This window comes from Equus asinus, chromosome 20 (genome assembly GCF_041296235.1).
Source record: "Equus asinus isolate D_3611 breed Donkey chromosome 20, EquAss-T2T_v2, whole genome shotgun sequence".
Lineage (NCBI taxonomy): Eukaryota > Metazoa > Chordata > Mammalia > Perissodactyla > Equidae > Equus > Equus asinus.
In genome coordinates this window covers 101,523,387-101,544,462 of record NC_091809.1, presented here as the reverse complement: position 1 = coordinate 101,544,462, position 21,076 = coordinate 101,523,387, and the positions used below count along the sequence as shown (strand labels likewise).

The 21,076-nt window shown below is 39.0% G+C and overlaps 1 protein-coding gene across 7 annotated transcripts in view; it reads left to right on the top strand.

The window, feature by feature from the left end:
* The first annotated feature begins 66 nt into the window (after positions 1-66).
* UEVLD (UEV and lactate/malate dehyrogenase domains) overlaps positions 67-21,076 on the top strand; it is a 47,921-nt gene continuing 26,911 nt past the window's right edge. For 2 of the 7 annotated variants that reach the window (XR_006516751.2, XR_011495936.1), the window contains exons 1-5: positions 85-241; positions 6,493-6,577; positions 9,216-9,281; positions 14,374-14,537; positions 20,659-20,794. Coding sequence is in view for 4 of the 7 variants with exons in the window: in XM_070491324.1 (XP_070347425.1) it covers positions 200-241; positions 6,493-6,577; positions 9,216-9,281; positions 14,350-14,537; positions 20,659-20,794 (517 nt within the window). In the remaining 3 variants the exon portion in view is untranslated. Of the gene's footprint in view, positions 242-6,492; positions 6,578-9,215; positions 9,282-14,349; positions 14,538-20,658; positions 20,795-21,076 lie in introns of all 7 variants that reach the window. The other 5 variants (XR_011495935.1, XM_070491324.1, XM_044753108.2 and 2 more) reach the window with 4 other exon arrangements.

Sequence of the window (21,076 nt, the reverse complement as noted above, 5' to 3'; positions counted from 1 at the left end):
TCCCGCGGGAGGGGCGGTCGCAGCCCAGGCGGAGCCGCCGCGGAGCCGGGGGCGTTGACCGCGGGTTGACGTTCCAGTCAGGGCAGGGGCGGGGCCTTGGGCCGCTCGGGAAGGTTTGGTCCTCGGCGGCCTCCGTCCGGCGACGGGCGCGGAAGAAGGTCGGAGGACTGGGTGCGCCGCGCCTGGCGGGGACCTGGAGATGGAGTTCGACTGCGAGGGTCTGAGGCGGCTGCTTGGCAAGGTGCGGGCCGCCCGCCGGGCCGGGTCTGGGCCCCGGGGTCTGCGGGGCGTCTCCATCCCTGGCCGGGGGCTCCTCCAGGCGCGTCCCCGGCTCGTCCTGGGGCTCGGAGCCGAGGCGGGCTGGCCTGGAGCCGGCGCGGGGAGCGGCCGCGGGCCCCTCCCCACCGAGGCCGGGGTTCTGGCTGCGCCCGCAGCGCCGAGGCCCCCCGACCTCCACCCGGGTGAGACCTTCTCACGCCACCAGCTTCTCTTGGTCTCAAACGGCTCGCCTGTCCCCTTAACCACGCCTTTGTCGCTGCTGAAATGGCCTGCCCCTTGTTTCCTTGACTAGCAACGCTCATCTTTTGTAGGACTCAACTCAGATGTCACTCCCTCCGTCTCTCGGCTTGCTTTCAGAAATATTGGTTATCACACTGTGGAGTAATTATTGATTTACAGACCTTACTCATGCGGTGAACTCTGACGGCGGGGACGGTGCTGTTGTCTTTCCTTCCCTTAGCGCTGCGCCCGACAACAACCGAGGTGCTAAATAACTGTGCAGTGCATGAAAGACCCGAGTAGGTTTAGGGGTGAAGGCAGGTCTTGAAGTCCCAGAAGAGATCGCTTAATGTTGAAGTGTTGAGTGGGAGGGCTGACCCAGAAGTCTGACCTAACCTGTCTAGGGCATGACGAGCACCTGTTATTCCCAGCGCTCTGTTTCCCCACCACTGTATAGACCGAGGCAACCCTGTTTTTCACCAGTTTCCTAGTTAAGTGGTTCTTGGGGGTTCCCCATGCGAAAACCATCCAGTTACGCCATGTTGGTTGGTTTTGCCTGTGTCTTTCTTCGTTGGGGCAGTTGGCAAACCTGTGCGAGGTTTTGAAGCCTCGTGATTGAAGTTGTTTATAGATTTGATTTGAAAGATTTTATCTGCTGGGACAGGTGTAGATCTTGTAGGAAGAGGAGTATCATCATGCTTAGAGTTATACCTTTCGTCTCCTCTTCAGAGGACATGAAATTAAAAGAACCACTCTATCCAGTTTTTTAATGAGAGGAGCATGATGTATTTGTCTAGTGGGAAGAATTGTTAAAGTGGAGAGGAGAAAAGAAAGAGAGTGGTAAAAAACCTTCATCATTTTGGTGGAGCTGGAGTGAAGGAAAAAGACAAAAGAGAGACAATGGTTTTCTCAAGGGTGGGAGTAAAATAGTAGAGGACATTTTTTTTTTTTTGAGGATGATTATCCCTGAGCTAACATCCATGGCCAATTCGCCTCTTTTTGCTGAGTAATTAAGATTTAGTGTGGTATTGGTAGCATCCTCGCCCATCTTTCTCTATGATATATGTGGGATGCCTGCTGCAACATGGCTTGATAAGCTGTGGGTAGGTCCGCCTGGGGTCCGAACCAGTGAACCCCAGGGCCAGTGAAGCATGGGTGAACTTAACCACTATGCCACCGAGTGGGCCAGGAATTTTTTTTTTATCATCAGGAGAGTCTGGCACATAGGTGCTTAATAAACATTTGTTGGATGTGTAAATTAAGGAAACCGGTTAGAAACAAGTCAGTCCAGCAAATATTTCTGAAGTTCCTTAGCCCTTGCACCAGGCAAATAATATAACAACTTAATGTCTAGAAATAGTGCTGAAACATTTGTGAAGTGAACAGTACCTTAAAATCAAGCAACTGTATGGAGAAAGTGAAAAGTCTTATTGAAAATAAATAAAACTTAATAAATATTACAACCTAAAGAAATATCCCAACTTCATGGGTGTGAACATATCAGCCTTCTCCAAATTGATGAAAGCAGTTTCAGTTACAATTCTAACAGGTTATTTTGGGATCTTTTCAAACTGATTCTAAAATTCATTTGGAAGGGCAGAGGGTCAAGAATAATCTTACAGAAGAAGAGTAGGTGTGGGGTCTTGCTCTACCCGATGTCAAGACTGCTAATTAAGGTTTGGTGTGGGATTGGTGTAGGATGGACAGATTAACCAGCGGAACAGACCAGACGGCTTAGAATCTTCATCACGGGTTTGGAAATTCGATATAAAACGGAAGAGGCGGTTCAGGTAACTACAGAAAGGAGAATGCAGGGACAAAGGATTATCCACATGGGAACAAAATGAAATTGGATCCCTGCCTCTTACCAAACTTACAAATTCCCTGTGGATTAAATATTTAGATGTAGGAGACAAACTTGAAGACATATAGAGATAAATGTAGGGAAGAATCTTTATGGCCTCAGAGTATGCAGACGTTTTTGAACTTGATGTAAAATACTCAAAGAAGAGCCTACTGAATTTGACTACATCCCAGTTGGGAACCTCTGTGTACCAAAGACACCATGAAGAGAGAGAAGAGGCAAAATACAAACTGAGAGAAGAATTTTGTAACATAACTGACAAAGAATTGGTATCCAGAATATATAAATTAGCATGCCTGCAAATCAGTGTTAAAACCAATAGAAAATTGGACAAAAGGTGTGAATAATCATTTTTATTTTATTTTATTTTATTTTTAATTTGAAAGTATGTGTCATGCCGAGGCCAGGTGTTCCAGTTCTGTCCCCATGGAGATTGGGAGGTGACCTCTTCATGCTCCTGTACACCTCCCTTTCTGTGTCCACATCATCTTGTAGAGCGCAGGGGCCTTTGTTTTCTGTCTCACCACTTAATTTCTTTTTAATAATCTATGTGGTTTTTTTTTTTTTTTTTGGTGGGGAAGATTGGCCCTGAGCTAACATCTGTTGCCAATCTTCCTCTTTTTTTTTCTCCCCAAAGTCCCAGTACATAATTGTATATCCTAGTCGTAGGTCATTCTAGTTCTTCTATGTGTGATGCTGCCACAGCATGGCTTGAGTGGTCTGGAGGTCCACGTCCAGGATTCAAACCAGCAAACCCTGGGCCGCCAAATTGGCGCACCCAAACTTAACCACTCGGTCTCATTGCCAGCCTCTGAATAATCATTTTTAAAAAAACAAAAGAGGAAACAGTGAAATGACTGTGTGCTCAATCCGTGAGTAGCCATGCCTTCCTGCTAAAATTTTTTTTTGCTGAGGGAGATTCATCCTGAGCTAACATCTGTTGCCAGTCTTCCTCTTTTTGCTTGAGGAAGATTCACCCTGAACTAACTCTATTTTGTATGTGGGTCACCACCACGGCCTGGCTGCTGACAAGTGGTGTAGGTCCATGCCAGGAAGCGAACTTGGGCTGCTGAAGCAGAGCACACCACACTTAACCCCCAGGCCATGGGGCTGGCCCCTAAAAATTTTTTTAATGAAATTGTACCACAGAGTATTCCTCAATGTGTCCTACATTTGAGCAATGTCATAGAGGAGTACTCTTTTTTTTTTTTTTGCTGAGGAAGATTTGTTCTGAACTAACTTCCGTGCCAGTCTTCCTTTATTTTTTTTTTTAGTATGTGGGTCAGCAGCACAGCATGGCCACTAACAGAGCAGTGCAGGTCTGCACCTAGGAACCGAGCCCAGGCCTCTAAGTGGAGCACACTGAACTTAACCACTAGGCCACCAGGCCTGGCTCCTAAAAGAGTACTCTTGATGTTCATAAATACTGGTCTACTAAATAAACATACTGTAGTATAGCAGATAAAATTAAAATTTTAGTAGCTTCCCAGATTTTCAGTCTTAACTAATCTTTATGAGGGTGTAATTGCTTTAGTTTTCGAATCTCATGGGCCAATTTTCTTCTTAGTGACATGCTGCACCCTTTAAGCACGTGGCATTGTCTGAGGCCCGTTTCCTTAGAGAATGTTATGCAGACTTTTCTTGGTTGGTATAGGAGCAGTAATGGATTATACGCCTTAATATTACATTACGAAGAGTCTTTCATATATAGTGAAAATGACATGAATTTTTTTTCAGGACAGATAAAATAGGTCTTTTTTGTTTACATGTCAGAAAGGCAAACCACATATTTGACTGGCAGTGACATTTGGGTTTTCAAGCCCTAAGGAAGAGTGCTTTTGCCCTCTTTGACAAACTTCTCTAGCACTTTTGCAGTTAAATCAGTTCTGGTCTATGTCCCGGTGCAGCCATTAATATCCCATTCTCACAGGATGTTGGGTATGTAGAAGATGGCTTATAATATTAAGTAGAAAACAAAACGAAAATTGTGTTTGTTCCTAATAAGTGTATATTCCAGGGGACAACTTAGTTTTGGTGCTCAGTCCTCTGGATCATAATTGCTTTCTATACCCGCTCCACTCATCTTGATCTGCCGCTTTGCTGACTCCCATCCTCTCAGCCTGCATTTATTGAGGGCGTACTCTGTGCGAAGACCTGTGGGGAGACACAAAGATGAAGAGATGATTCCTGCCCTCAAGTTGTTAATAATCGTAGACTTTTTCTTCTGCCAAACTCTTTCCCATCTTAAAATGACCTTCCCCTTTCCCTCTAATTTTCTGCGCCATTCTAGACTTTAAGGTGAATAGTAGACAGCTCTTCTCCGAGGCCTTTCTGTAACTTAGATGTGCTTTGTGTCAGTTCATCATTTCCTGCCTGTGCTTACTGTTGTTTAATATCTCACCTTTACCTGTTAATCATGAGATCCTCATACACACCTGTTGAAGTTGGTAGGCAGTACAGTTGCATCTCTTTGCAGATGAAAAACTTAAGGCTCAGAGAGAGGAAACAGGATCTGTTAGCAGTCATTCCCCGCTTTCTCCCAATCTCCCCCAGTCCTAGGCACCCACTAATCTACTTCCCGTTTCTATGGATTCACCTGTTCTGGATGTTTGATATACAGATCATATAATATGTGGCCTTTTGTGTCTGGCTTCTTTCACTTAGCGTAATGTTTTCAGGGTTCATTCATGTTTTAGTATGTATCAGTTCTTTATTCATTTTTATGGCTTAATATTCCATTTTATGGATATATCACATTTATTCATTCAACATTTGATGGACATTTGGATTGTTTTTACTTTTTGGCTCTCATAGTAATGCTGCTATGAACAGTGGCGTACAAGCGTTTGTGTGGATGTGTTTTCATTTTTCTTGGGTACATACCTCAGAGTGGAATTGCTGGGTCATACGGCAACCTGTGTTTAATCTTTTGAAGAACTGCCAGACTCTTTCCAAAGCAGCTGCAGCATTCGATCTCCAGCCGTGGTATAGGTATATGAGGGTTCTGATTTCTCCACATCCTCTTCCACACTTCTTACCGTCTTCTTTATTATAGCCTGTCTTTGGATTATAGTATGAATCCTCCAACTTTTTTGTTCTTTTTCAGCATTATTTTGACTATTCTGGGGCTTTTGGATTTCCATATGGATTTTAAGATCAGTTTGTACATTTTTACAAACAAACAAAAAAGGCTAGCTGTGATTTGGATAAAGATTATGGATTGTCAAATCTGTTGGGGAGTACTGCCATCTTAACAATATTAAGTTTTCTAATCTATCAAAAAGGGATGTCTTTCTGTTTATTTAGGTCTACTTTAATTTCTTTCAACAATGTTTTGTAGTTTTTAGAGTCTAAGTTTAGCATCTCGTTGAATTTATTCCTAAGTAATTTATTCTCTTTGATGCTACTATAAATGCAGTTGTTTTCTAACTTCACTTCACAGAATGGTAATAGACTCTTAACATGCTTTTGTTTTCTTTCATTTGATCTTCAGCACACATCTAGGAGGTGGGTATTATTTCTCTTTGCAAATGAGAAAATAAGTTCAAAGAAGTGAAGTGATTTTGCCCACAGGGCAACCAAAGCAGCATTCCTGGGAGTGCACCTGGCTGGATGAGGAGGCGGTTCCTGCAGCCTGACTGCAAACCTTGCCTGCTCTCTGTTCTCCCTTTGAAACCCAGGATACAGTACCAGGAGGGTTGGAGGGGCTATGCAAGCTGCCTCAAGAGAGTGAGGTATTCAAGAATGAGAGTTGGATCTGGGACAGGGGTGGCAGGGCTCGTATATCCTGCCCAATTTTTAAGGAGGTATTTGGAGACCATGTGATTTAGTGGTAAAGATCCAGGTCCTGGGTTTGAGCTCTGGCTTTATTACTTGCTATCTAACTCAGCAAGTTATTTCGATTCTCTAGCTTTCATTTTCATCTTCTGTAAAGCAGAGCAGTGGGAAGCCCCATCTCATCTAAGCCCTACTTCATAGGGCCATTATTAAAAGGATTGATCAAATACTATTCATGTTTGTAAACTGAGCCCAGGGCCTAGCACTGAATGAGTGTTCAGTAAATGTTAATTGTAATTGATCTGTTGCTTATAGCTTCATTCTTATTCCATGCTTGTTTTTTCTCTTTTCAGTACAAGTTCAGGGATCTAACTATGGAAGAACTAAAGAATGTAAATATGTTTTTCCCACATTTCAGATATTCCATGGACACCTACGGTAAGAATCGTATCCTCTAGTTTTTGCTACATTATTTAACCTATTAATTATTTGTTCTTGGAGAGTTACAAAATTTTAGTTTCTCATTTCTGTCTTTTGTCCCCTGATTTTGAGCTACATTTGTGACCGGCAGTTTCTGAGGAAGTTTAAGTTCATACAATTTATACTATATTAGTTTTCCGTTGCTGCTGTAACAGATTAGTGGAAACTTAGTGTTTTAAACCAACAGAGATTTACTGTTACAGTTCTGTAGGCTGGAAGTCCATCACAGGCCTCTGCAGATGAGAAGTCTGAGCTAAAATCGAGATGTTGGCAGGTCGTAGCTCCTTTGTGGAGGTTCTGGGAGAGAATCTGTTTCCTTTCCTTTCTCCATTTCTAAAGGTTACCCACATTCTTGGCTGGTGGTCTCCTTCATCTTCAAAGCTGGCATTGTTGCATCTCTCTGACCATCCTTCTGAAGTCAAATCTCCAGAGAAAACATTCTCTTCCTTTAAGGACCAATGTGATTAGATTAGGCCCACACCAATAATACAGGATAATCCCCATCTCAGGGTCCTCACCTTAATTGCATCTAAAAGGCCTCTTTGCTGAGTGGGGTACCATACACACAGATTCCAAGGATGAGAGTATTGGACATCTTTGGAGGCCATTGTTCTGCCTACCACATACATGACTGATTCTAAATTATTGATAACCAAGTTTTAGTTGTGTTCACTTAATACTATAGAGGGTCTGATTACCTAAGAGAGATTTTGCTTTACGATTTTTCAAAAATTTCTGAACACAACACACACTTGGAAATACATTTTACATCATGACCCCATGTACACATAGCTAAAATGCTGTGTACACGCTGGCATTTTCACTTCTGTTCCATTCCACTCCGTTTAAAAACAAATGCTAGTTGAGATTCACTAAATTGATTTCAGGACCCATGAATTAGTCAAAATATACAGTTTTGAAAAACTTCTTTATTCTAATGGATATGTTTTATATTTGAATTCATTTGGGTTAAGAAAACTTATCTAATGCAGATTTATATATTAGAAATTTTGAGAAATTATTGAAGTATTTCTTAGGAATAGCTAATTTTTTATGTGGAAGAAATGATTCGATTCTGGCCCATCAGTGACTGCCTCTGTGGATTAGCACCTAGTTAACTGGTGCTACGTAAATGCCCGGATTGGGGAGATAGCAGCTACTATTTATTGAATGCCAGATATGCTTCCAAATGTTTATCTATGTTATCTTACATGTTTTACAACCCAAACTGTGATGTAGGTATTATCATTTTCATTTTTCAGATAAAGAAGCTGAGGCTCAGAGAGTGTAAATACCTTGCTCACGATTACATAGCTGGTTAGGGATGGAGTTGGGGTTTGTACGCATGTCCGTCTTGCCCTCTGCTTGAATATGGCTTGTTCTTTCACAATATCTGTCTTCATCATATAGATTTAAAGCTTTATTGTACCAGTTAATTCTTATTCTCATTTCCTCATCTAGAGAAAGTGAGCTAAAGTGCCATTAAACCTGCAACAATAATACTGTCAATGTACGTTTTGTTATTGAAGACAATGATAGTCACGTATTCTAATCACTTCTGTTTTGGCTTTTGAATAATTTGATTGGACAATGAATATTTACACCTCTAGTTTCTCTGCCACATTTCTAGGTTTTTCTGTGTTCTGGAGTAACAATCCCTGTTCCGCTCCTCGTTCCATTTTAGTTTTTGCTGCAGAGATCCCTTCACCCTTTGTCCCCTTTCACTCAAATAGTTCAAGATGAACAGTTGTGCTTCTGTACACTCTTGGCCTTGGGTTTTCTGTCAGCCTGATTTTCTCTTTTCCCTTTCTAATAGGTCATCAAATCTATTTAGAACTTTTTCTTCCACTGCCTAAATAGTATAGTTACTGAGGTTCCGAAAGGACTACATTCCAAGGCAGCTGGATAGTTTGAAACCAGAGGTAGTGTTTTCTGTATTCAGTTCAGAGATTAGGACATTAATTCTCCACCAGTGTGTCCCACTTATTGACTGGTAAGTTGAAATTTCAGGGATGTGAAGGTTGAAAGAAGGCTGACAATAATGGAGTTAGAGGAACCAAAGAAGATAATTACTGATCTTTCTAAAAGGTCACTTTAAAAAATAAAGCTAACATTTTTTCTGATTATAAAAGTTATAATCTGATTTCTGAAAGTGATTATGACTGATTTGTTACATGTGACAATTACTCAACAATGTGCCCACATTTTATAATCCTTTACTTTTTACTAAGTGCTTTCACATTATCTCATTTGATCCTTATGACAATTTTATGGTGCAGTCTTATCATCTTTGTTTTATAGATGATGAAACTGAAGGTCAAAGAGATTAACCAAAAGTCACAGGCCTCTAAGTGGAGAAAGCAGGCCTAGAACTTGGGGTTTCAGTATCAAAGTTCTGTGTTCTTTCAGGTACCCTCTCTGGTTTGTAAGAAAACAGCATCTGGTCATTTCCCTTCATCAACACATTTACTGATTCCTAGATGCTGGTATTTAGAAGTTATGTGTGTTTCTGTATGTGTTTGTATACACGCATGCACTTTAATACAGTTCTTCCTACTTCTGATTGCACATTTTGGGGCCTTTTTTTTTCTTCCAGTTTTCAAAGATAGTTCCCAGAAAGACCTGCTGAATTTCACTGGCACTGTTCCTGTGATGTATCATGGTAAGTATGGAAGTTGAGAAGATGTGGGAATTTTCTGAAAGAGCAGTTTAATAAGAACTTACATTTGTTTAGTGCCATAGCACTCTCAAAGTGTTTTCACATGTATGTGATCTATACAGAACCTTATTGGATATAGCAGAATGCTGTCCTGGTCAAGGAAGGCCTAGGTTAATATCGCAAATTCAGTTCAGTTCAACGCATGTTTATTTATTGAGTGTCAACTGTGTGCCCACTACTCTGCCAGGGGCTGGGATGCAGAGGAGAGCCAGGCAGACAGGCCTGCTCTGGTGGCGAGTTGTCTCTGCTCTCCACAGCATCCTGCGGGCATCCCACCTTTTTCTCCATTACCTCAGTGTCTTCTCCCTCTGAGTGATGTGGCATTATCCCCATTCTATAAGTGAGCTGAATCTTAGCCTGGTCAAGTGATTTACCTAGGGGCACACAGCTGGGATCAGGCTGGAACTTCAAACTCCAGTAGGAAAATTTTAAAACATAGGGGTGATTAAAGCTCAAAGTAAGCAGCATATTTTCAGGTGGCCTGGCAGGTTCAAATTGCTGTGTTTACCCAAAAAGAAAAAAATCACTAACTTCCCTGTACTTAGATCTTCCTATTTATCCAGACCTACTGCCTCTAACACTCAACGGGACTAACCTTTCAGATGGCTGTCGTAGGAGACTACTCACATAATGTGATTTGAAGAACACCAGTGGTTCCAATGGATTTCCCTGAAGTGGTACCTGAAATTCCACAGTTAAAAACTCATTTCTCTTTTAAAATACAAGTAATTCCAGGAGGGATAACATCCCAAACTACTCATATACAGTGCTGTGTTTATAGAAGATGCTTGGTAAATCTTTGTTGACTGATTGATTAGTTTATTGATTACTGACTGGAGGGCTTAGGAATAAGTGAACTTACTGGGCATTTGGAAGAGGGGGTGCACGGCACAAGGACTGAGGAGGATTTGGAAACCAAGTGGGGGAGAACAGTGGAGTTTGCTGTCTCTTACAAAGGATTCAGCACTGTATGATGGGAATACATTGCCCAAAAGACACCAAGAAGCTATATTTGGGGGGACTTTTTTCAAAGTAGGCGCTTCCTTATGGTAGTTCCTAGACTGTTAGAAACCTTCCTTAATTTCTTCCTCCCTGTGATGACTTATTGCCAGAGGTGCCCTTGTGTTTTGTTCTGCCTCTGTTTGTGTCTCACTGTGTCACCTCTTTTGGCACAGGATATGCATAGGAATTCAGTTTGGTTTTTACTCATAGGAATATGGTTGCAGATGAAAGTAGGCAGCATCGGGCTCTGCAGCAATTGCAGTGAGGAAGGCAGAACACACACAGAGTTGAGTTTGATTTTCCTTCTTTGCTCCTCTACTGCCAAACTCTCAGACTGTTTTCTGGCTGCCTAGAGAACTTTACTCAGACCTGGTCCCCATTACTTGTTTTCTGCATTTATTATGGTTAGATGTTGGAAAGGGAGAGAGAATTGTTACCCACTCCCTTGAATTATTGATTGATTTTACTCACAGTACTTACCCACTCCAGTGATTTCAAGGGTAGCTGCATATTAGCAGAGGAGCTTATGAATTTAAATGAATCATTGCTTAGTAGCATTTCAGTTTCTAAGACAGTGTGGGGAGATAACAGGAGGGCATAAAAGTTAATACCACCAGTAAGATGCCCTTTGTTGGCACTCTGCCTCTCTTAGATCTGTGGAGTTATGTCCTTGCTTCTTATGCTGGGTCTGCCATGGTAGTATACCTTTTTTTTTTTTTTTTGCAGTACACTTTTTTTCTTTACTTTTGACTAGAATTATATCAACTCAGTGTGCTGCACACTAGTTATTTCCTGCTGATCAGAAGGTCAGAATGTATTATCTTTCTTATCTGAAAAATGGGCCAATGATAGAGCCTAACTCTAGAATTGTGAGGATTAAATGAATTACTTATAAGTAAAGCTCTTGGCCTAGTGCCTGGCACATAGTAAGTGCTTAAGAAATCTTGGCCATTATTATTTGTCTGCATATATTTCTTTTAGTTACTAGTTTGTTGGTGTAATAATAATACACACTCATGCTAAAAAATTTAAACAATTGAGAAGAGATGAGGTTACACTTATATCTAACCTTCCAGCCAGTCCTATTCTCCAGATGAATCTTCTTGTTGATATTTCCCTGTGTATACCTGCAGAATTTTCTGGATTATCATCCCTCCAAAATTGTGTCAGTGTTGTGATTACACTTTTTCTTCATCCATCATCCACCCATTCTTTAGAGATGTGTACCATCTTAATAAGATGATACCTATCTAAACTTTATGTACAGCTAACAAGTTATATTCTTATGATGTAATTACTTTAAATCTGGGGAGTTCTGACTCTTTGGTAATGAATTACTGAAAGCTAAATGGGTCTGGTAGGAGGGAGGGCATTTGCTGACAGAAAAGAATGAGAAAGAAGGAAGGAAGAAGAGAATAGAGCACACCAGTATTGAAATCTTACCGGTTAGACCAGGATTCAGGCTCACCAGGTGCTTTGTCAGGCACGGGCTATTAAAACGCATGAACGCTGCTGGGGAGGGGCAGTGATGGAGGCAGCAGATCCTTGATAGTACCTTCAATAGATATTTCTTTCCTTTTCTTTAATGTGTAGTGATTAATAGAAAAAGTGGCTCCATCAAGATTTGGACCACCACTCCAGCTATATTATGAAACAAAAAAATTTGCATGACCTAGAACAGTGGCTTTGTGACTGTGACCTGGAATAAGAAATACTTTTATATACATACATAGCTATCATATATATATATGTGTGTGTGTGTTTGTGTGGGTATCTATATAACTAAATACCATACTACCTGTAATACCTTCTATTTTCTATTCAATTCCATTTTAAAATATTATTGTTTGCAGCCCACTAAATTAATTTCGTGACCCATTTGTTGTGACTAACGTTTGAAAAACACTGGTCTAGAGTATATAACATTAGACACAGTAACTTCTGGAGGAATTTGATGGTGTGTTTCAGTACCGGTCAGTCGGTCACTGTGGTGCTATGATCATAGCATTATCTATGGCCCAACAGCTATGCCATACTCATATTGTAAATACTTACACACTATGTATGGTAACAGATGTTAACTAGACTTATTGTGGTGATCATTTTGCAATATATACAAATATTGAATTAATTGTGTTGTATACCTGAAACTAATATTATGTTATGTGTCAATTATACCTCAATAAAAAAAGTTTTAAAAAATACTTAGATGAGGGGTTGGCCCCGTGACTGAGTGGTTAAGTTCGTGCGCTCCGCTGCAGGCGGCCCAGTGTTTCATTGGTTCGAATCCTGGGCGCAGACATGGCACTGCTCGTCAAACCACGCTGAGGCAGCGTCCCACATGCCACAACTAGAAGGACCCACAACGAAGAATACACAACTATGTACTGGGGGACTTTGGGGAGAAAAAGGAAAAAAAAAATACTTAGATGAAAGTAGAAAAGGAATATTGTTCTGAGAACTGCTGATATAAAATAGTAGACCTCAGGTATTAAGACATTTCTGTAAGGTACTGATTTTCACTTCTAGCTGCACATTAGAATAACATGGGAAGCTTTTAAAAAAGTGTTGTCCACACCCCATCCCACTGAATCAGAAACTTTGGGGGCATGGCCTGGGTATTAGTATGTTTCAGAGTTCCTTAAGTTTTTCTAATGTTTAGGCAGGGCTGAGTATCATTGTACTTTAGGGGAGGAGGAGCAAGATGAAAAAAGTAGCTTTCAGTGAAAGGAGAATTTCCTTAGTAAGAAAAGGATTGCAGTGGAAAAGAAAACTATTTTTATTTTTACCTGGTCTATTTCCAAAATGTATTTGAGGTAATTGCAAAAATTGCCAATTTTTTTTATGGTATTTACTATGTCATGTACTGTTCTAAGCATTTTACGTCCGTTCATTTCATTCTCACAACAACCCTCTGCTATTATTATTCCCATTTTATAGAGGAAGAAATTAAGGGACAGAGAAGGTAAGTAACTTGCCTAAAATCATATAGCTAGTAATATGTTGAACTAGGATTTGAACCTAGGCGTTCTTGCTCCTGAGCAGCCTTGTTCTTAAGTACAGTGAAAGACATATGCAATAAGACTATGAAAGTGGGAATAAATATCAAGAGATACAATAGAACAGCTAAGGCAGTTTATCAGATTTCTAGTTTAAGGTTAGGTTTTTGCACTTGTATTAGGTTTAGCTTTGGGCTTCCTGGCAACCAAGGCAGTCAGAGATTTTGGCTCTTGGAAGGCATGATATACATGGTTACAACTGGAAGAGCATACACTCAAATTCCTATCTCAGTATACTAAAATGTAAGAACCATTGGACAAGGTGACTGTTAGGACCATTTTCAGCTCTAAGTTCTACATGTTTAATGCAGCTTGTATGTTATAGTGTCTGCAATTAATGAGCAACTTGAGAGCTAGTATCAAATTCATCTTTGCTCATTCATTCATCTTTTCATTTGTTTATTCATTCATTAATTCTTATTTATATAAGACACTTTTATTGAGCAGCAAGTATGTTAGGCACTATACTTGGTGTAGGGATGTAGAAATGAATAATACATTATCCTTTCTAGAAGTTTACAGTGTAAAAAAGAGAAACAGACATGTAGGCAAATAACTTCAATGCAGAATAAGTATAAAAATAGAAATAGTCCACTATCTTTCAAGAAAGATGAGATAGCTCTGCTATGAGATATGAGAACTATGAGATAGTTCTGGTAGAACAAGAAAGGTTACACAGAGAAGATGCTGTATCCCAAACTCCTGGCACAGTAGGTCCTATAAATGTTTATTGAATTGAATTGGATGAGCTGACCATTGTCTTAATTAAATTTCCTCAAATGTTTTGGTGGCACTTTAATGGGAACATGTTTCCAATGTGAATGTGGATGAAAATGGGGAAACAGGCCTTGATTTCCATAAATCCTTTATATGTAAACTTGACTATATGTCTTGAAATGCCACCCAGCTGTACCATAAATATAATGTGTATGCTTCATTATTGTTTGAAGATGTGTTTATTTTGTCTCAAATAGGTAATACATATAACATACCAATTCGTTTGTGGATTTTGGATTCTCACCCTTTTGCTCCCCCCATTTGCTTCTTAAAGCCAACTGCAAATATGGGAATCTCAGTTGGAAAACATGTGGATGCTCAAGGCAGAATATACTTGCCCTATCTCCAAAACTGGAGCCACGTAAGATCAATTTGGATTTTCTTTTAAAAGTTTTTGTTTTACCGAATATTTGTCTTTGATCCTAATAGTCAAATAAGTTACTGAATTTTCTTCAATGATATTCTTCACGCGGTCTCTAAGAGTAATTTGAAATTGAGCTCCCTGGGGTCACCCAGGTCCTAGAACGCTGATGACAGCAGCCTGCGTGAAGCTGCTATCTCCAGGTCTGGGAGCCAACTGTCGTTCACTCTCAGCCTTTTGATAGCTATTTGCTGCTTGATAAAGCACATGGAAAGCTACTAGCAAGATATTAGGACATAATTTTCTAGTCCCTCTCTATTAAAGAGTCTTATCTAATCTATGTATTTATTTGTAGTTTTGCCCTTTTTTGACCTTTATGCAGATTGACTCATGCTGTATATAGCATGCTTTGTTTTAACTGAGTGTTAAGTTTTAAAAATTTACCCATGTTGATGTATGTAACTGTAGTTTATTTGCTTTACAAGTCCTCACATTATGCAATTTTATATTCTGAATTTTTTATCTACCATTATGTTGAGCATTTCTCCTTATTAAACAATATTTTCAGAATACGTGGTTTTAATGGTTGCCTGATGATCTAGCATAAGGATATTGCATAATGTATTTACAGATTGTTCTGTTGTTAGAAATTTAATGAGCATCTTTAAATATATGTAAATATAAATGTTTATCTATATCTTATAAATCTTCAATGATTTCATAATGATAAATTTCTAGGAATGGAATTATTGGATCAAAGGCTATAAATATTTTGAAGGCTATTCTCATATGTTGCCAAATTGGCCTCCAAAAGGTAGACAAAATGTTGTATTTCTACCGTCAGTAGAAATCAGTACAGGAGATTACCTGCTTTATAGCACCCTTGCTGCAACAGAAGTGTTATCATGAAAACAAAACAAACCTTTGCTCATCTGTATATGTTTACTTAGAAGGATGTAGGATATACGCTCATTTTTGTAAGTAATTAAAATTTTTATGAAAGGATAATTTATAATATATTTATATGTATCCAGAAAGTTGTAGGACAGGATATTTCAGAGTTGTGTGAGGTTGGAGTAAAGGATGGTGTTAGGATTATCACTTCTTATTTTATGTACATCCATAAAAAGGTGTGCAATTGTGGACACATTTTACTTTGTTTTTATAGTTTTCTATATTTTTTATATATGGAAAACCTTTAAAAAAATAAGAAACAGAAAAAGAAAGGATGCACACCAAATTGTCAGTAGAGGAGTTTAAGTGGGAAACATTGACCTTTCACTTTATGGACTTGTACATTGTTTGCAGTACTTGGTGACTTGAATAATAAGATTACCAGTTAAATGTGATGAATTAGGCATGATAAAAATTTGTCAGTTGGTTGGGTCTGGCCCCATGGCCGAGTGGTTAAGTTCGCACACTCTGCTTCGGTGGCCCAGTGTTTCGCCGGTTCGAATCCTGGGTGCGGACATGGCACTGCTCATCAAGCCATGCTGAGGCAGCATCCCATATGCCACAACTAGAAGGACCCACAACTGAAAATACACAACTGTGTACCGGGGGGCTTTGGGAGAAAAAGGAAAAATTAAAAAAAAATTTTTTTTAAATTGTGAGTTGGAAGGACAAAAATGATGTCTTGATCTTAATGTTTAGTTCTTTGGTTATTTGAGGAATTTAAATCTTTTTCATATATTTATTGATCATATATGTTTCTTCTTTTTTGAATTATCTCCTTCATTCATTTTTACCCTTCTTCTTTTTCTTTTTTTTTTGATTATCCTCAAACAATATTTTGACATCTGTGCCCTGTTGTAGGAATTCATATTTCCTGATTCCTCTTTCTGGTTTTCTTTGGCATCTCTTTTCATAATTTTGTTTGTTTGTTCAATAAATACTCAGAGTTAGTTCTATAATCTCATTGAGGTTTGTGCTTGATTTCAGTTCAGACGGTCTTGATTTCATTTTACTATTCTGAACCTTTTTATTAAAAGCTAAAACTAGTCTTAAGAAGACATTACATTATTTAAATTGTCCTATTTAAAAGTTCTACGGTAACTTTAAGTTCCACAAGCAATTGTAATTATGATTGTGTACTATAATTATATAGAATTTTGGAGCTAGTGGTAATCTAGAGGTTGTCTAGGCCAAGGACTGCAGATATTTTCCCTAGAGATTCACTGTGCTACATTAGGCCTGCAGAATTTTGTTTGAACAGCACAGTGATTTTTTTTTGTTCTTAATATGAATTTGAATGCCTATTTGTGTACTCTTTCCAATGTGCCACAATAACCATCTCCCCCAATTTTTTTTTTTTTTTTTGAGGAAGATTAGCCCTGGGCTAACATCTACTGCCAGTCCTCCTCTTTTTGCTGAGGAAGACTGGCCCTGAGCTAACATCCATGCCCATCTTCCTCTACTTTATATGTGGGATGCCTACCACAGCATAGCTTGCTGAGCAGTGCCATGTCTGCACCTGGGATCTGAACCGGCAAACCCTGGGCCGCCACAGCGGAACATGTGCACTTAACTGCTGCACCACTGTGCCAGCCTCTTGTTAAGAGTTTTTATCATAAATGGCTGTTGGATCTGTCAAATGCTTTCTCTGCGTCTATTGAGATGATCTCCTGGTTTTTATTCCTCATTTTGTTAATGTTTATCACATTGATTGATTTGTGTATGTTGAACCATCCCTGTGTCCCTGGTATGAATCCCACTTGATCATGATGTGTGCTCCTGTTGATGTATTGCTGTATTCAGGTTGCCAATATTTTCTTCAGGATTTTTGCATCTATGGTCATCAGCTGTATTGTCCTATAGTTTTCCTTTTTTGTGTTGTCCTTGTCAGGCTTTGATATCAGAGTGATATTGGCCTTGTAGAATGTGTTAGGACACATTCCATCTTCCCTAATTTTGGGGAATAGCTTGAGAAGGATAGGTATTAAATCCTCTCTGAAAGTTTGGTAGAATTCGCCAGGGAAGCCGTCTGGTCCTGGGCTTTTGTTTTTTGGGCCATTTTTGATTATTGTTTCAATCAGTTTGGGCTGTTTTTGGTTATTGTTTCAATCTATTTACTTATGATTGGTCTATTCAGAGTATCTATTTTTATTGATTCAGCTTTGGGAGGTTGTAAGAGTCTAAGAATTTATCCATTTCTTCTAGATTGTCCATTTTGTTGGCATATAGCTTTTCATAGTATTCTCTTATAATCCTTTGTATTTCTGTGGTATCCATTGTAATTTCTCCTCTTTCATTTGTAATTTTATTTATCTGAGCTTTCTCTCTTTTTTTCTTTGTAAATCTGGCTGTGGGTTTGTCAATTTTATCTTTTCAAAGAACCAGCTCTTTGTTTCATTGATCCTTTCTACTACCTTTTTTGTTTCAATAGCATTTATTTCTGCTCTTATTTTTATTATTTCTCTCCTGCTGACTTTGGGCTTTGTTTGTTCTTCTTTTTCTAATTTAGTTAGGTGTAGTTTGAGATTGCTCATTTGGGATTTTTCTTGTTTGTTAAAGTAAGCCTGTATTGCAATGAATTTCCCTCTTAGTACCATTTTTGCCGCATCCCATATGAATTCGTATGGTATGTTTTCATTTTCATTTGTTTCCAAATATTTTTTGATTTCTCCTTTAATTTCTTCAATGATCCATTGGTTGTTCAATAGCATGTTGTTTAGTCTCCACATCTTTGTCCCTTTCGCAGCTTTTTTCTTTTAATTAATTTCTAGCTTCATAGCATTGTGATAAGAAAAGATGCTTGTTATTATTTCAATCTTCTTAAATTTATTGAGGCTTGCCTTGTTTCCCAGTGTGTGGTCTATCCTTGAGAATGTTCTCTGTGCACTTGAGAAGAATGTGTAATCTGCTGTTTTTGGATGGAGTGTTCTATATATGTCTAATAAGTCCAACTGGTCTAGCTTTTCATTTAATTCCACTGATTCCTTGTTGACTTTCTGTTTGGATGATCTATCCATTGATGTGAGTGGAGTGTTGAGGTCCTCTACTATTATTGTGTTATTATTAATACCTCCTTTTAAGTTTGTTAACAATTGCTTTATGTACTTTGGTGCTCCTATGTTGGGTGCATAGATATTTGTGTTATGTCTGCTTGGTGGAGTGTCCCTTTGATCATTATATTCTGCCCCTCTTTGTCTCTCTTTACCTGTTTTATCTTGAAGTCTACTTTGTCTGCTATAAGTATAGCAACACCTGCTTTCTTTTGTTTGCCATTAGCTTGGAGTATCGTCTTCCATCCCTTCACTCTAAGCCTGTGTTTGTCGTTGGAGCTGAGATGTGTTTCCTGGAGGTAGCATATTGTTGGGTCTTGTTCTTTAATCCATCTTGCCACTCTATGTCTTTTTATTGGGGAATTCAGTCCGTTTACATTTAGGGTGATATCGATATATGAGTGCTTAATGCTGCCATTTTATCACTCGTTTTCCAGTTCTCCTGCATTTTCTTTGTTTCTCGTCCTGTGTGTTTTAGTCTATCAATTGAGTTATGTAGTTTTTTATGTTGTGTTTCTTTGTTTTCTCCTTATTTGTCATTTGTGTCTCTGTTCTGCTTTTTTGTTTAGTGGTTACCATGAAGTTTGTATTCAAACCTCATAGATAAGATAGTCCATTTTCTGATGGCCTCTTATCTCCTTAAACTAAACTGATTCAATCCTCTGTCTCTTCTCTTCTTATGTTGTTTTTCCATCTTATTCCATCTTGTGTTGTGAGTTTGTGATTAAAATGACAAGATTATCTTTGTTTTTGGTGTTTTCCTTCCCTTTATCTTTAATGTTTTACTTGAGTATTTGCTAACCTGTTGTATAGCTACAATTTTCTGATTTTGTCTACCTATTTATCTCCTCACTCCAGGCTTTGTAACCCCTTTCTCCATTTTTTTTTCAGGTATGAGGGCCTTCTTGAGGATTTCTTGTGTGTGTGGGACGGGGGGGGGAGAGTTAGGGGGTGGTGGGTGGTGGTCTTGTGGCTACAAACTCCCTTAGCTTTTGTTTATCTGGGAAAGTTTTACTTCTCCGTCATTTCTGAAGGATATTTTCACTGGAGAGAGTATTCTCGGCTGAAAATTTTTGTCCTTCAAGGATTTGAATATGTTATTCCATTCTCTCCTAGGCTAGGGTCTGTAAGGTTTCTGCAGAGAAATCTGCTGAAAGCCTGATAGGGATTCCTTTGTAGCTTATTTTCTTCTGCCTTGTTGCCCTTAGTATTTTTTGTCATTCACTTTTCCCAGTTTCACTACTATATGCCTTGCAGTAGGTCTTTTTACATTGACGTATTTAGAAGATCTGATAGATTCTTTCATGTGGATTTCCATCTCCTTCCCCAGGTTTGGGAAGTTCTTGCTATTATTTCTTTGAATGCTTTCTCTTACCCCCTTCCACCTCCTCTAAGGGAGGCTCTGGCACCTCTACCTCCCAACGTATCGCTGTGGGGGTCTCTCAGACATCTTTTGTGTCACATGGATGTTCTCTCTTGGAATATAAATGTCTTTTTCATTGTATTGTGGAGAGGAGAGTTCACCAGGAGAGCTCCTTCTGCCATGATGCTGATGTCACTCTCTTGTATAAGTCTGCAATTATTTTAAAATAAAAACTTAAAAAAAGACAGACAGACTGTTCCTAGATATAGATACTCTGCTAGTAAGCACCTTCATGGTATTTTCTCATTTTTTAGCATTTCTCCCTACTTTTCAGTTAAAAGAATTAAGTGATTTATTTATTTATTTATTTATTTATTTTTTGCTGAGGAAGATTCACCCTTGGCTAACATCCATGCCAGTCTTCCTCTATTTTTTAGTATGTGGGCTGCCAGCACAGCATGGTCACTAACAGAGCAGTGTAGGTGCATGCCCAGGAACCAAACCTGGGCTGCTGAAGGGGAACACGCTGAACTTAACCACTAAGCCACTGGGGCTGGCCCAAGAATTAAGTCGTTGTTCAGTTAAAAATATTAAAACAGTTAAAAGTATCACATAATTTGTATGATAGTTTTGAAAAACTGACAGCATGATGCAATATTTTCTTTTGGTTAACTTGATACAATGTGTAGGTTAACAAGGTCATATTCTTTAGCAAAATTTTTACCTAACTTTTCCCTTTGTGTGTATTCTGCAGCCTAAATCTGTCATTGTTGGATTAATTAAAGAAATGATTGCCAAATTTCAAGAGGAACTTCCTCTGTATTCTCTATCATCATCTGATGAAGTGCGGCAGGTGGACTTGCTAGCCTATATTGCAAAAATCACTGAAGGTTTGTATTTTTATTAATCAAAGAGTTATGAATTTACCATTTCTTACTAGTATCCTTTACTCTCTGCTAGTTGATTTTTTAACAAATATGTGTGTGTATATGTACATATCTGTGTTGAATCAAAAATTCCTGTACATCTGTCATAGGGTAAATGTTATCATACAGTTCCAGTGGATGTAGCTTCTTAAAATGCAAAAGATTACTCTTATGCTGGCAGATAAAATAGTTTGTGTTTTGTTCAAAACCACTTGATAGATATTAACAATCCCAAACCTTTTTCGT